Genomic DNA, 12,738 nt, shown 5'->3' with positions numbered 1-12,738 from the left:
CAAGCCAGAGCACACTCGCACCACAAAGCTGGGCTGTTGTGTTATCATTTCCTTACCTAAACAGAAAACAGAACGATCACAGGTGGGGGGGGAAGAGCAGGGGGGATTCCTGAGCAACTCCCCCAATGCCATTCCTTGTAAGAAGCATTGGAAATGAGAGTAATTGGAACACGGGTGACCACAGTGGCACTAAACAGCCCACAGCTTTGCCAAATTTCAATTGCACAGGAGCCACAGCTCTAAACCTGCGAGTTTAGTTCGGACTCCCGGTTAGAGACAATTAGGCTTCATCTCCCTGTGAACGTCCTTTGCAGACGGCTGTCCACTCGTGGCTCCAGTTCCCGGACTTTTTTTTTGAGACAGAAGACAGGTTACAAACCCGAGACTCGCCTCTCGTCCAACGCCCCAACAACCCCCCTGATCCCACCCAGCGCCGAAACTCGGGGCAGGGCAGCCGCTCTTGCGACGGACCGAAACCCTCCTGAGCAGACTCGGAAGGCCACCTGGCTCCCGCTTCGCCGCCGAGGCCCCGTCCCATCCCTTCCTGCCCGCAAGGCGCCGAGGCCGGATCCCTCCGTCGGCTCGTCAGGAGCCGAGCAAGGCCGGGCGGCCGAGGCCCAAAGGCGGGGCCGACGCCGGGCGCCAGCAGGCCGAGACCCGCGGGCAGGGCAAGGCAAGGCAAGCAGAGCCGCGCGTCCAAGGCCGCCGCCGCCGCCGCCGCCGCCGCCCGGACACAGGCGCGGCAACGGGCACATCCGCTCTGACCCATCCTGGCGGAAGCAGTTCCTCCGCCGGCCGGCGAGGCCTCCGAACGGTTCGCCGGCCCTGCCGCCGCCACACCGACCAGGCAGCCGGCGCCGTCGGTCACTCCAGCGCGCGAGGGGCGGGCAACCCCGCCGCGAGGCCTACCAGGGGCTGCCAGCGCTGGCCATGGGCCCCGCCGGCCCTCCGCCGCCTCCGATGCGCCGCCACCAGGAGCGCGACCCAACTGGACGCCCGCGTCCTCCGCCAGTGACGTCAGCCACAACAATGCCCGCTTCCGGCCGGAGAGGCGGGACTTCCCCCCCGCGCGCTTCCAGACTGGCTGCCCCGAGGCGCGGGAACCCCGTCCGCAGCTCTCGGCGAGACTCTCTGCGCGCCACCCCTCCCCCCCGTTTGACGCAGCCGCCCCTTCGCGGGGCCTGCTGGGTAGGAGGCCCGGATGCAGGGGCGGGCCGAGGTGTCTGGCGGTGCTGCTCGGGTCTTTTTGGGGGAGCCCGGGCCGAGCGGAGGTGCCGGCATCCTGACGCGCAGCTGCCTCCCCGGCGGCCGCGAGAACGAAAGAAATGCAGAGGAGGGATGGTGCTTGCAGGGCTGGAGCGGAGGAGGCCCGAGGGCCGCTTCCCCCATTCATTCCGCGATACCCCTCCCCACAGTGCCCTGTCCCGTTTGCTGCCCCTGGTGGGGAACTCGGAGTCCTGCAGCGGAAAGGAGCCCCTTAAAAGCGACTCGCAAACGGCGCACCGGATCCGCTCTGAAGCCGCCGCTGCCGTTTGCCCATCGCCAGCGCTGCTTCCGAGGCTTTGAGGCTACTTCCGCCTTGGGCTTCCTGGTCTTCCCTTGCAAACTCCATTTCGCCCAGCCCCTTTATAAAGCAGCCTCCTCTCCGTGTCAGCCCAGGGAGCCAGTTTCAGGCGGTAACGGCGTCCGCTGTCAAAGCAGATCCGCCCGACTGAACGGTTGGCTGGGAAGCTGCAATTGAAGCGTCAACTCGGCGCAGACTGGAGACTTAGCCGGAGGCCCCTGTGGTGCTTTCCAACTTCCCCTCAAAAGGCCCCCATGCCTGAGGTTAACACGGGGAGAACTAGAGCAAAAGGGACGTTCTGGTGACTTCTTCAAAGAATCACATGCGGTGCCATTTCGCGGCCAGCGATCCTGCCCAACTGATGTGTCTTTCTACCACCTTCCTAGACTCCATGCCTGCTGGCAAAAGGCTGTTTTCAGGATCTTTCGAAAGGCCAAAGAACATTCTGATCTCCGGTAGGATGATGGTATTCCACAAGGCAGAGAGGTTCTCTCCCTCGTCCTAATAAAGGAGAAGATTCGTAGCTCAGGGTTGAACTGTGGGGTCCTTGGTGCTCTCTGAGCTTGGTGGTGTTTGTTGCAGAGCGTTTCATAAGCCTAACTAGGTAACGTCATCAGTGCTAGTAAGGAATGACAGGGCAAGACAGAATATAAACAGAGAATAAACACCACTCCTTACTAGCAGTGATGATGTTACCCAGTTTGGGTAATGAAACATCTGCAAAAAACCCCAAGCTCAGAGAGCACCAAGGACTGTTCTTGGCCCTGCCAGACAAGACTCCTTGGCTGATGGGTCCCTCCTGCCAGCCCTGATGAAAAGGGGAGATGCCGCTGGGGAGGCCTCTAGTCACCAGGCCTCAGCTCATAGGGGGCTTTGGAGGTCATTGACAGAATCTAGAATCGTCAACGTGACTGCTGCTGAAGCTCCTCGAACAGAGGTGTGACATGCACAGCATTGTGGACACACGTAACTGCCCGCACAGCTGCATTTTGAACTAGTTGAAGCTTCCTGATATTCTTCAAGGGCAAGCCCTGTGTAGAACACACTGCAGGAATCTGTAGGAGAGGTGACTAACATGAATGACAGCTATTGCAACCATTATAATTTAGAGGCACTGAGGATAGGTTCACATTCTAGATTAGGGGAAAGTTGGAGAAGGCAGTTTACTTTTGGTCTCTTAAGGGAAAGCAGGCATGGTCTTGCCAAGATGTCCAAACCAGGCCATTGGCCTCAACTGTAACACAGTCTGCCTAGGGAACGTAACATGTTCTATGCATGTCTTTAATCCAGTATACCATCAACTCAGCCTGGAGACTCCAGCCTGAAAAAGGTGGTGAAGGCTTCAAAGGCCCCCACCCACTTGTCCATTGGACAGAGGAACTCTGCTTTAAGATCCTTGTCAGAGTAAGCTGTAAATTGTTGATTGCCAACGCTCTAATCTTGTTGGTGCTTGTCACATGTCCACACTTATCTGCTGGCCCTCCAGATCAGTTCCCCAATCTGAGAGACGGTTTCCGAGGCTGAATTCAGGCAGGATATTAATTGGTGCAAGAGCCCAGTGTCTTTGGAGACCACCTTCTGCCTGCTGGGCAAAGGGCATCTTGAAGAATATCTGCACCTTCCTGAGCAGTGACAGAACAGCCAAGGGTAAGGAAGCACCTTTCTTGCTCCCAGTGGTTACTCTGTGCAGGCATCAGAAAGAAATGCTGATCAAAACTAGATTAGAATTGACATCACAAGGGGTACAAGTAGAATGGTGGTCTTATTTACAGATACAGTCAAGGTTTGCACAGGATAGGAAGAAGGAAGGTATTGCCAAAGATTACACAACATTAGATAAACTTTTGATACAGACAGAAAAACAGGCTAATCAAAGTGCTGTATAGATTTTTGTTGGAACTCAAGCTAGAGGAGGAACATGTCAAATAATCTATGGTCGCCTGGGTGAAAAATTTCGGTTACAATGTGGAATTGGCTAAGTGGGAAAACTTTGGATACTTAATTGGAAAAAGAAATACACCATCAGAGCTAGATATAATCAGAAAGTGTTGGCCTGTGCAGAAGCAGATAGGCTCACTCTTGAACTTAAAAATAAAGGGGAATCAAAATATTTTGAAGTCTGGAACAGATTTTATGACTGGTATAAGACAAGGTGACAAGACTATAACAAACTATAAATTGTGATTGGATAGAAGGATTGATAATGTATTAAGTAGGCTAATTGTCAATAGTTGTGACTAGCTGTATATAATGTGAATGTATGGTCACTCCGACTTCACGGTACTGCATTGTTTTAAATGTAAAAATAATAAAAATATATTGGTGGGGGGAAAGAAAGAAATGCTGCTACTTGGCTCCTGTCACCTCTCTTGGGCTGGGTTAAAAGGCACACCTCTGCTTCCAACTGGTTTTCACTTGTTTCCCAAGTTCCAAAAGTGGCTGCCCTGGTTTCCTTTTCCTCCCCCCTCCCATGGTGTAGGGTCTCCTGCGTGGGCCGGTGGGTTGGACTAGATGACCTACAAGGTCCCTTCCAACTCTCTTAATCTGTATCTGTAACTTCCTGATTGGTTCCACCTACTCAGGCATCCGACCCCAGAATCCACAGCAGGGGGATTCAAGGCTTGGTTTGGGGCTGAGGGAGTCCCAGCTAAGTCAGTGTCATGTCTGTGTTGCAGCCCCCCTGCATTCCAGACATCCAGAGGCCATGAGAAAGGCCTCCTGGGGGACAGCTGCCTGCTTGATGCTCTGGGCTCGGTTCTTCCTTCTCCTGGCAATGGAGCAAACAGGTAAGGGGTAGCAGCAAGAGCACCTGCTTATGAGCCAAGGTGGCGCAGTGGTTAAATGCAGCACTGCAGGCTACTGCTAGATCAGCAGGTCAGCGGTTCAAATCTCACCGGCTCAGGGTTGACTCAGCCTTCCATCCTCCGAGGTGGGTAAAATGAGGACCCAGATTGTTGGGGGCAATATGCTGACTCTCTGTAAACCGCTTAGAGAGGCCTGAAAGGCCTATGAAGCGGTATATAAGTCTACTGCTATTGCTATTGCTATATTATAATGGGATCTGTGACCCCAAACTGATGACGAGCCAAGGGAGATTGGTATCCAAATCTTCAAGGTCCAGGCATGTGAATATCCCCCTCCCCCCATCAATTTGGAGAGAAGCTGTGTAAAAGTGGGCACTGCACCCCTCTAGCTCCTGATCAGCATAAAGGTACCTGCATTGCGGAGGGCGGGCTCTTCTTTTAAGCGGAGCAGCAGTGCTGGAATAAAACAACTGTACGACACTACAGGCCTGGAAAGGCCCACCACCCAGTTCCAGAATCCACTCTGCTCAGAAGCCCCTGAGCCGTCTCGTTTCCCGGGTCATTATGCGATCTTAACTGTCTTCTCTGGGGTGGCTATGGTTTTAGATGTGATACCAACAAGATGCCCATGGCTGGTCCAGGGAACAGAAGCCCCGTGTCTTTGTTTGCAAACATCAGGTGGCCACTGGAGGGCAGCTGAGGGATACAGACAAGACTTCCTCTTTGCTGCCCTCTAATGGTTCTCTGGGTTTTGGTAGCCCAGGGATGGTATTGCTAAGCCTCCACTGCTGTAAAGGGACGTGTGGGGGACAAGACTGGGCAGGGAGTGGTATGGAGAATTTTAATCCTCAATTGACTTCTCTCTCCCCCTTTCTTGGCAGAAGCTGCCAGCCGGGTACAGTGTCTCAACAATTACGGTTTTCAGGGACGCAGAGTGGACTGCCAATGGCACCGCCATCAGGCCTTGGAGGGAACTCTGTTCTACCTCAATTTCTCTGAGTAAGGTCCCGGGTTTAGTGGAGGGAGATGGCCTCTTGGACAGGAGGGTGGTCATTTCACCATACCAGTCTAATGTGGATGTGCCCACCCATTGCAGCCCGTCTCCTTGGTCTTGTCAGGGCCTTGGAGAAAATGGCAGATGGCTCTGGCAAATGCTCCTCCTCCCACCTCGCCCCACCCGACTACCTGCCAGGTGCACTGCTGTCCCAGCAGAAGCACAGCCCCCCCCCCTTCAAAAAACCCATCCTACCCAGGTGCCGGGTCGGTTGCTCCACTCCAAGTTGCAGACCTCCCCATCCATTAATTGGATAAATGTCTCATGTGAAAGCGCCTTCCTGCATGGCTGCTCCCATTTCCCTCCTCCCAGACCCTGCTCTTCCCAAGAAGCAGTAGGACCAATCAAGGGGACCCCCCCCCCAATCCCCTCCCCCCTGTTTCCCTTCCAGCTTCCATCCCAGCATGTTCTGCTCAGAGAGCTTCTGGGGCTTGTGAGGCCAGTGAGGAAGCAGGCACGATTTCTGGGGGAGTCAATAGGGAAGCCACCAAGCAGTGCGGACTACAATGTCCATCCTTCCCTCTTGGTTGATGTGACCTCTTTGGCCTTGTTCAGTTCTATAAATCTGTGAAAACATTTTGGGGATTATCTTACTTGTTTCCTCCTGAGAACTTTTTCCCCTCCTCAGCTTAGAAGAAAATCTTCCTCAGAGAGCATGTGAGCATCTGCATCGCCCCAAGCTACCCAGAGGGAGAAAATGGGGAGGAGGGGCCCCATTATCGTCCATGGTGTCTGTTTTATGTGCAGCCCCAGCCACGTAGTCGGGCTGGCTGAGTCAGGAGAGCGGCACCATGGCCTTGGGGCTGCCTCCCCCTTTCAGTGTCTTGTACGAATGGGGCCAAGGTGTGCTGCCCACACCTGGACCCAAGGCCGAAGGTGGGATGTGACCAATGTAAAATGAATGGGACAATTAGGTTTTTGTTTGGGAAGCTGTATTTTTCTAGAAACAGCCCAAAATTTCCTTTTCCCCTTTTTTGTTTTTTCATGACCGCATATTCAGCGTACTGGGAATTTATGGACTTTTGAGACATCGAGCGCGGGGGTCACTTTCCCGTCCAAAGCCTGGACTGCGTTCTGTTGCAGGAGGAAGTGGAAAGCCTGAAAGCAAGTGGTGCCCCAGCAGAAGGGCAGCAACGCCTGGGTCTGCCAGCCCGGGGAGAGGCTGCCAGGCAGCACGGGCAATGCCTGGCCGGGAGGAATCTTTATCTTCACCCAAGAGCAGCTCATAAAAACCTCTGCAGCAAGGTTGCCAGCGGCTGCCTTCCCCAAGCAGAGTTTCTACAAATCCCGATGATGTTCCTGTTCCCAGGGGGCTCTTCTCATGAAATGGAGCCTTAGGTTGGCTGCCAGGCAGTGCAGGCTGCCCGTTGCCTTGTGCCTCCCACGAGCGATGCTTAGTTTGCACAGGCGCAAACCATGATGGCCTTCCTTCTTCCAGCACCCTCGGACTCTCCAGTGACCTCATCTGTCCTCTGTCCGCCTCCCCTGGCACCTCGGATCACTTCAACTGCTCCGTGCACAGCGAGGAAGGCGAGTTCACAGAAAACGACGAGTACCAAGTGATTCTGCATGGCAGCTCCTCCTCAGGAGAAAACCAGACCGACGTGATCTTTGTGGCATATAAACCCAGACTACACAGTGAGTGAATGGGAACTGGAGGGGGAGGCCTGCTGACCGCCATGTTCTCATGGCCTGCTCCAGTCCCTGCTCTTCTTCTCCACCTCCCGCAGCCTGGGGGTCCTCAGGAAGGTTGCTAGCATCTTGGGGGTCTCTGGTGGAGCTCAGCAATGGGAGCCTTTGCATTCCCCAATCGTTTCTCTTCTCTTCCCAGTTCAGTGCGATCCGCCCTTTGATCTGCAGAGCAAGTGCAGTGACCATGCATGCCGGCTCTCCTGGAAGAGGCCAAGGGCCTGTGAGGAGGTTTTGGAGGACTGGCAGTGGGAGCTGACATTCAAGGCTGTTCAAGACCCCTGGGAGGTAGGAGAAGCCAAGGGAAGAAGGTGAGATGGCAGGCAGCCTCCTAGGATCCTGGTGCTCCCAAAACCACCAGGTGTTGCCTCAGGTGAGAAGGACCAGGCAGGATATTTTTGAGGTTAGAACTAGGCAACTCAAGAGGCAAAGTTGCATCCATTTGCAAGTGGCTCGGGGCTCCCTTGGCCTGCCCTCGCCTCCCTCAACCGTTGCCAACATGTGCAGTTTGCCATCTGACAGTGCCAGCTTTCCCAACTGAAAAGTTCTGAAACATGTTGGACTGTAATGCAGCTTGGCCGTTCCCTGTCATCACCTCCGCAATGACACCAATTGCAGCCCAGGACACCCTGAGGGCAGAGAGCCAAGTGGTTCTCAGGTGCAGGACTGAGAGTGCGGAAACCTGCCTGTGGCCCAAAAGCTGGGTGATGTTGAGCCAGCCCCTTCTCAGCGCCAGGAAGAGGGTAGCCAAGGCAACCCACTTCTGGAAAGGATCCAGGCAGTTGTTGTAAGGCTGCATGTCTGTATGTGTGTATATGTCTGGTGGGTGGGGGCGGGGGAGAGGGAGGGAGACGGATATGCTGTAGCTAGACTCTTCTTCTGCTTTTGGGGGAGGGGATTTCATTCATCCAGGAACTTGACAGCTTCCTTCCTTTCCTCCTCCTAGCAAGCACAGAGAAGGGTCTTCGTCAACTCGGAAACCTGGGTGCACCTAGAAGGCTTTGAGTTCAAGAGTGAGAGAGATTATGTTGCACGAATGCGCTGCAAAACACCAGAGGAAAACCATCACTATGGCAGCCACTGGAGTCCATGGAGTTCCTGTGTCACTTGGACGGCTCAGCCAGGTTGGCCTCCAGGACGTCACGTCGTCCTGATGTTGAATTGATGCCAATCTCCCCGGTTTGTTTTGGATGATATTTTGAGATTTTAATTTTTCTCACACCTTCGCATTAAAAGGCCATTTTGCAGAGAATTATTTATACATGTAACTCTCCTTTAGCAACCACAATTGGGACCAGCTACTTGGTTGTTAAACAGAGTGGTCACTATGCAAAACCGCAAATGACTTTACTTCAGACCTGTGAAGGTCGTAAAAGTGATGTTTGGTCATAATGTTATATTTTCATCGCCACTGTAACTGCGAAGCCACTAAACAAGGCAGCTGCTAAATGAGGTCTCTCCGTAGCAATTTAAGTTATCATGGAGTTGAAAGGTAGCTGGGTGAGTGTCTCGTTAAGCCGATGGATCTTCTGCGATCCCTTTGACTGGCTGCCCCCAGCCTTTCTTTGAAGAATTTCAGGGAGAGGCCTCCTATTCCACTGAGGTTCCTCCCGATAGGTAGCTCACCTGTGCCTACTTCCCTGCATTTTCCAGAACAAGCCCCCTCCCTCCTCTGCATGAGCACATCCTCTTTTATCTCCTTCGGCCTTCCATTTTGCAGGAAAGACAAACCCCACTTCCGGTCCCTGGCTGAAGTTCTGGTGATCCTTTTCTGAACTGGCTGCGCACATCACCCCAAAAGCCAAAACAGTTACCAGCTGCGAAAAAGAGGATAGTTTTGCCTCCTTCGGGTCCCTGCATTGTACCCACCCGGCCTTCACTTACTTCATTTCTCTCTTTCAGCATATTTATTCTTCTCTTTTACTCTCAAACAAGAGGTAGAAAACAAATCAAATTAACCCTCCCATAATACCCCAACAGTAAAACTGAACATTAACATTTTTGCCGAGTGGGATAGAGGAAGGAAATGCAGTTTGCTGTTCTTCCTAGAGATCCATTTAAGATGTCCTGGTGTTAAATGCACAATCTTTTTCATTTATTTATTAAATTTATATGTAATATCCTGCCTTTTACAAATAATGTAAGGTGGCAAATATATCCAACACACCTTCCTCTTCTAAGAGAGGGGGAGAGGGAAAGGAGAAGAGAGAAAGAGAGGGCGGGGGGGGGGGGGAGAGAGAGACTGGCCCTTAGTCACCTTTCATGGTTCAGGTGGGACTTGAACTCAGAGTCCTCTGCATTCTGGCTGATGTATTATCCACTAGACCAGACTGGCTCTTCATATACTCATCACAATCTGAAAAGTGGTTCTGGTGGCTAAGATACAATATTCAGAAACGGCTCAGGGCAGGTACCTGCCTGATTTTTGGGTTGTGTGTCCAGCAGAGGCAGATTTCCAAGGCTATCCTAGCCAATCTCAAGACAAGCAATTCTAATCTTCCTGCAGGGTTGATTTCTTGGCGGGGCCTACTTAACCGAACTGGCGTGGAGCAGGACTCAAGCCAAGCCCTGTGAACTCAGTGTGGCTCGGTGCAGCTGTTTTTTCTTGCCTTTGGCAGCCATTGAAATGGACTTGAAGCATATCAGGCAGTTGTGGTCTCACCCCATGCGCTCCATGAGCCGGCAAGGGTTGCTTCCGTGCTGAACAGGCCGGTTGGGGCCTTGGGAAGCATCCTTGCAACGCTTCCTGCTTGTGCTCAGGAGCTCCTGTCCTCCACCACAGGTGACTGGCAGCATCCGGACGCTCCCATCTCCTTCCTCATCTGCCTCGGCAGCCTCCTGCTCTTGCTGGCGCTGGCCTTCGCCCTCTCCAAGAGGTACGGTCCCTCCTTCCGCTCTGCAAAGCCTTTACCCCCAGGAGTTGTGCCAAGCGGCTGAACTCCCTGCCCCTCCTACTCTCCCTCAGCTGGCTCAAGGGGGCCTTTGCTGGAGGAGGGGGCCTACCTGCAGTTGCGGCCGCCCAGGGGGCAGCTGAGAGCCGGGCCAGGCTGCCCAGGAGAGCCCCTTCCGCCTGGCCTCCCAGTGGGCAGAAGCAGCAGCTCTCCTGGGCTCCCGGAGGGGGGGGCAGGTATGCCGGGCACCCCGTGAGCCAAAGGGAGGCATTGGGGGGACCAACTGGCCTTTCCTCGGCTACAGGGTGCGGAGCAGCTGCAGGACCACCATCCCCACGCCGGCCGCCTTCTTCCAGCCTCTTCGCCTGGCTCCCCACGGGGATTTCAAGGTAACGGCCGGGCTCCGGCTCTTCCTTCCGGCCGCCCTTCCGCCCTTCCCGGGGCTTGGGCGAGGCCGGCTGACGCTGCTGCACTCTCCCGCAGGGCTGGGCTGGGCTGGCCCCTGTGCCGGCGGTGGAGGCCGTTTCCCAGCTCTCCTTCCTGCAGCCGCCCGCCTGTGCCGGGCCAGCCAAGCAGCGCGTATCCCCACCGGCCGAAGAGCTTCGAGGGGCGGCGCTGGAGCCCGAGCACCCGCCCGGCGACTACTGCACCCTTGGGGGGGGGGGCGAAGGGGCGGCCCTCATGCCGGCCCACTGGACAACGCCTCCCGAGGCCCGCTCGGCACCTCCACCCGGCTCGCTTCCCTTCCGCGGCCAAGGCCAGCCCGGCGCTCTGGGAGGGCCGCTCCGGGACAGCAGCTCGAGCGGGGAGGCTCGTCCGATGCGGCCCCTCTTCTTTTTAGGCTCTAAAGCAACGGGAAGCGTTGGAAACCCTGAAGGTCATCGGTGCATCGCATCCTTTTCTATAGATCTCAAATAACTATTCCAACAATTTGTTTTTTTACAATTGGCTGCTCCTCCTTTTAGGGGGGTGGAAGGGGGGGTTAATAGAAAAGTAGGATTGATATGAAAGATGCCTACATGGTACCTGAGAAGACTTTCTGCTCATTGCTTCTGCTTCCTCTTGTCCTTTTGCAGATCATAAAATAAAGACATGGGGGGGACGATTGATAGAAATGTCCTGACTGAGTAATCGGGGACTGGGCTCTGGAGGGCCCTGCAGCTGTAGGGAGCTGCCTTGCCTGCTCCTTTCGCCAGGTGAAGCCACCAAGAATCAGAGGCTGCAGGAAGAAGCTGCTTGGCCTACAGTCCAGTCGTAGGTCTTTGCAATTAACACATGCGATTTAAACGCAGAGCCTTTTGTTGGCCAGTCCACAAAGTGGCTAAAAGTTTTACATTGGGATGAGGTGAGAGTTGGAGGTGAGGGATTTTGTCACCAACAAACAGGACGTCTCAATGCTGTGCTTAGGTAGGCCTGAAATCGGATGACAAGAGATCCAGCCAGCATTCTTCACTCTTCAACAATGATCTAGATCAGCAGTCTCCAGCCTTTTGGGATCCATGCACCAGTGCCAGGGGGAAGCAGAGGAGATGATCCCACACGTGCACATATAAAGCTTCATGCACTCACCCCCTGCTTGCGTGGCCCAGTCCACGGCCCATGGGTTGGGGATCCTGGTCTAGATGAGGGGCATCAATGAATAAAAGGGGAGGGGCATCAAATTTTCAGATGACACCAAACCAAGGGAATTACAAATACTTTGTAAGGTAAGTTAAGATTCTTGACAGGCGTCAGCCTTGGGCCCCATCCAACAAGCTTCAATTCAGTGGTGAGAAAAATAAAGTCCTGCACTTACGCAGAAAAAGTCAGATGTGTAAGTATAGAACAGGTGGTACCTGGCTCAACAGTAGTAACTGAAAGGGTTCCAAGTACCCTATTGGGCTGCCTCTTAAGTATGAGCCAGCCGTATGCTGCAGCTTCCAAAAGAGCCAATGCAATTCTAAGCTGCATCAACAGAGGGATAGTATCAAGATCACGGGGAGTGACAGCACTGCTCTATATTGCACTAGTCAGGCCACACTTGGAATATTGCATCCAGTTCTGGTTGCCACCAAAAACCAAACCAAATTTGTGCAATACAATCAATCTAAAAAGGATGAACAAATTGCAAAAAGCTGAAGGACAACCGAATGGAAGAAATACAACTGAAGATACACTTTGCTGACTGAAGACATTTTGAGAATATGAAGTAAACCATGGAAATTTTTGGCATACCAGATTAGAGAAGAAGGGGGACAGATATGATAATATCCACAATACAAGCCGTCCTCATTTAGCATCCACAATTGAGGTTGGCAACTCAGTTGTTAAGCAAAGAGAAAAATCATGTGACTGTGGTTGTGCTGTTTATTTTGCTTCAGCTTTCAGCGTCAGAAAGACGAGATCCCAAATGACAGAGAATGGTTTAGGAGCTCAACAGAGGAAGCTGGGGGAGGGGCAAATCATGTAGCCCCTTTCCCCTCTCCCACCCTTTGGGAGTCTCGCCTTGATGCTGGGCTAATTAACAAAGGGAAGTGGATGTTGTGTGACTTGTGACCATTTTTCACACTTACAACCATTGCAGCATCTGCATGGTCACATAATCAAAATTCGGACACTTGGCAACTGACTCCTATTTATGATGGTTGCCATGTCCTGGGATCACATGATCCCCTTTTGTGACCTTCTGAAAAGCAAAATAAGTGGGAAAGCCAGATTCACTAAGCAAGGGTTTTACTCACTTAAAAACTGCAGTGA

General features: G+C 53.4%; 1 protein-coding gene across 3 annotated transcripts; it reads left to right on the top strand.

Moving 5' to 3' along the window:
* Positions 1-1,312: 1,312 nt before the first annotated feature.
* LOC116518055 (interleukin-9 receptor-like) lies at positions 1,313-12,077 on the top strand. 3 transcript variants are annotated; one of them, XM_032231291.1, is made up of 9 exons: positions 2,031-3,211; positions 4,240-4,350; positions 5,250-5,367; positions 6,861-7,060; positions 7,254-7,399; positions 8,058-8,235; positions 9,894-9,987; positions 10,307-10,391; positions 10,486-12,077. In XM_032231291.1, the coding sequence occupies exons 1-9, from the start codon at positions 3,022-3,024 to the stop codon at positions 10,918-10,920; spliced, it is 1,557 nt and encodes a 518-aa protein (XP_032087182.1). In that variant the 5' UTR covers positions 2,031-3,021; the 3' UTR covers positions 10,921-12,077. The 3 variants fall into 3 exon arrangements, with proteins under 3 accessions (XP_032087183.1, XP_032087182.1, XP_032087181.1); XM_032231292.1 differs by lacking the exon at positions 2,031-3,211 and adding an exon at positions 1,313-2,019 and having other exon boundaries at positions 10,307-12,077; XM_032231290.1 differs by having other exon boundaries at positions 10,307-12,077.
* Positions 12,078-12,738: the final 661 nt, after the last annotated feature.

Source organism: Thamnophis elegans, chromosome 14 (genome assembly GCF_009769535.1).
Source record: "Thamnophis elegans isolate rThaEle1 chromosome 14, rThaEle1.pri, whole genome shotgun sequence".
Classification (NCBI taxonomy): Eukaryota; Metazoa; Chordata; class Lepidosauria; order Squamata; family Colubridae; genus Thamnophis; species Thamnophis elegans.
Note: the sequence above shows the minus strand (reverse complement) of the source record. Positions and strands in the feature narration are given on the sequence as shown.

What these genes read in the sequence shown, in the direction of transcription:
- LOC116518055 (XM_032231290.1), top strand. Translation starts at nt 3,022, where the DNA reads ATGTCCACACTTATCTGCTGGCCCTCCAGATCAGTTCCCCAATCTGAG. An exon ending in CAGTGACAGAACAGCCAAGG is followed by an intron (nt 3,212 to 4,239) that starts GTAAGGAAGCAC and finishes TCTGTGTTGCAG; the next exon opens with CCCCCCTGCATTCCAGACAT. An exon ending in CTGTTCAAGACCCCTGGGAG is followed by an intron (nt 7,400 to 8,057) that starts GTAGGAGAAGCC and finishes TCCTCCTCCTAG; the next exon opens with CAAGCACAGAGAAGGGTCTT.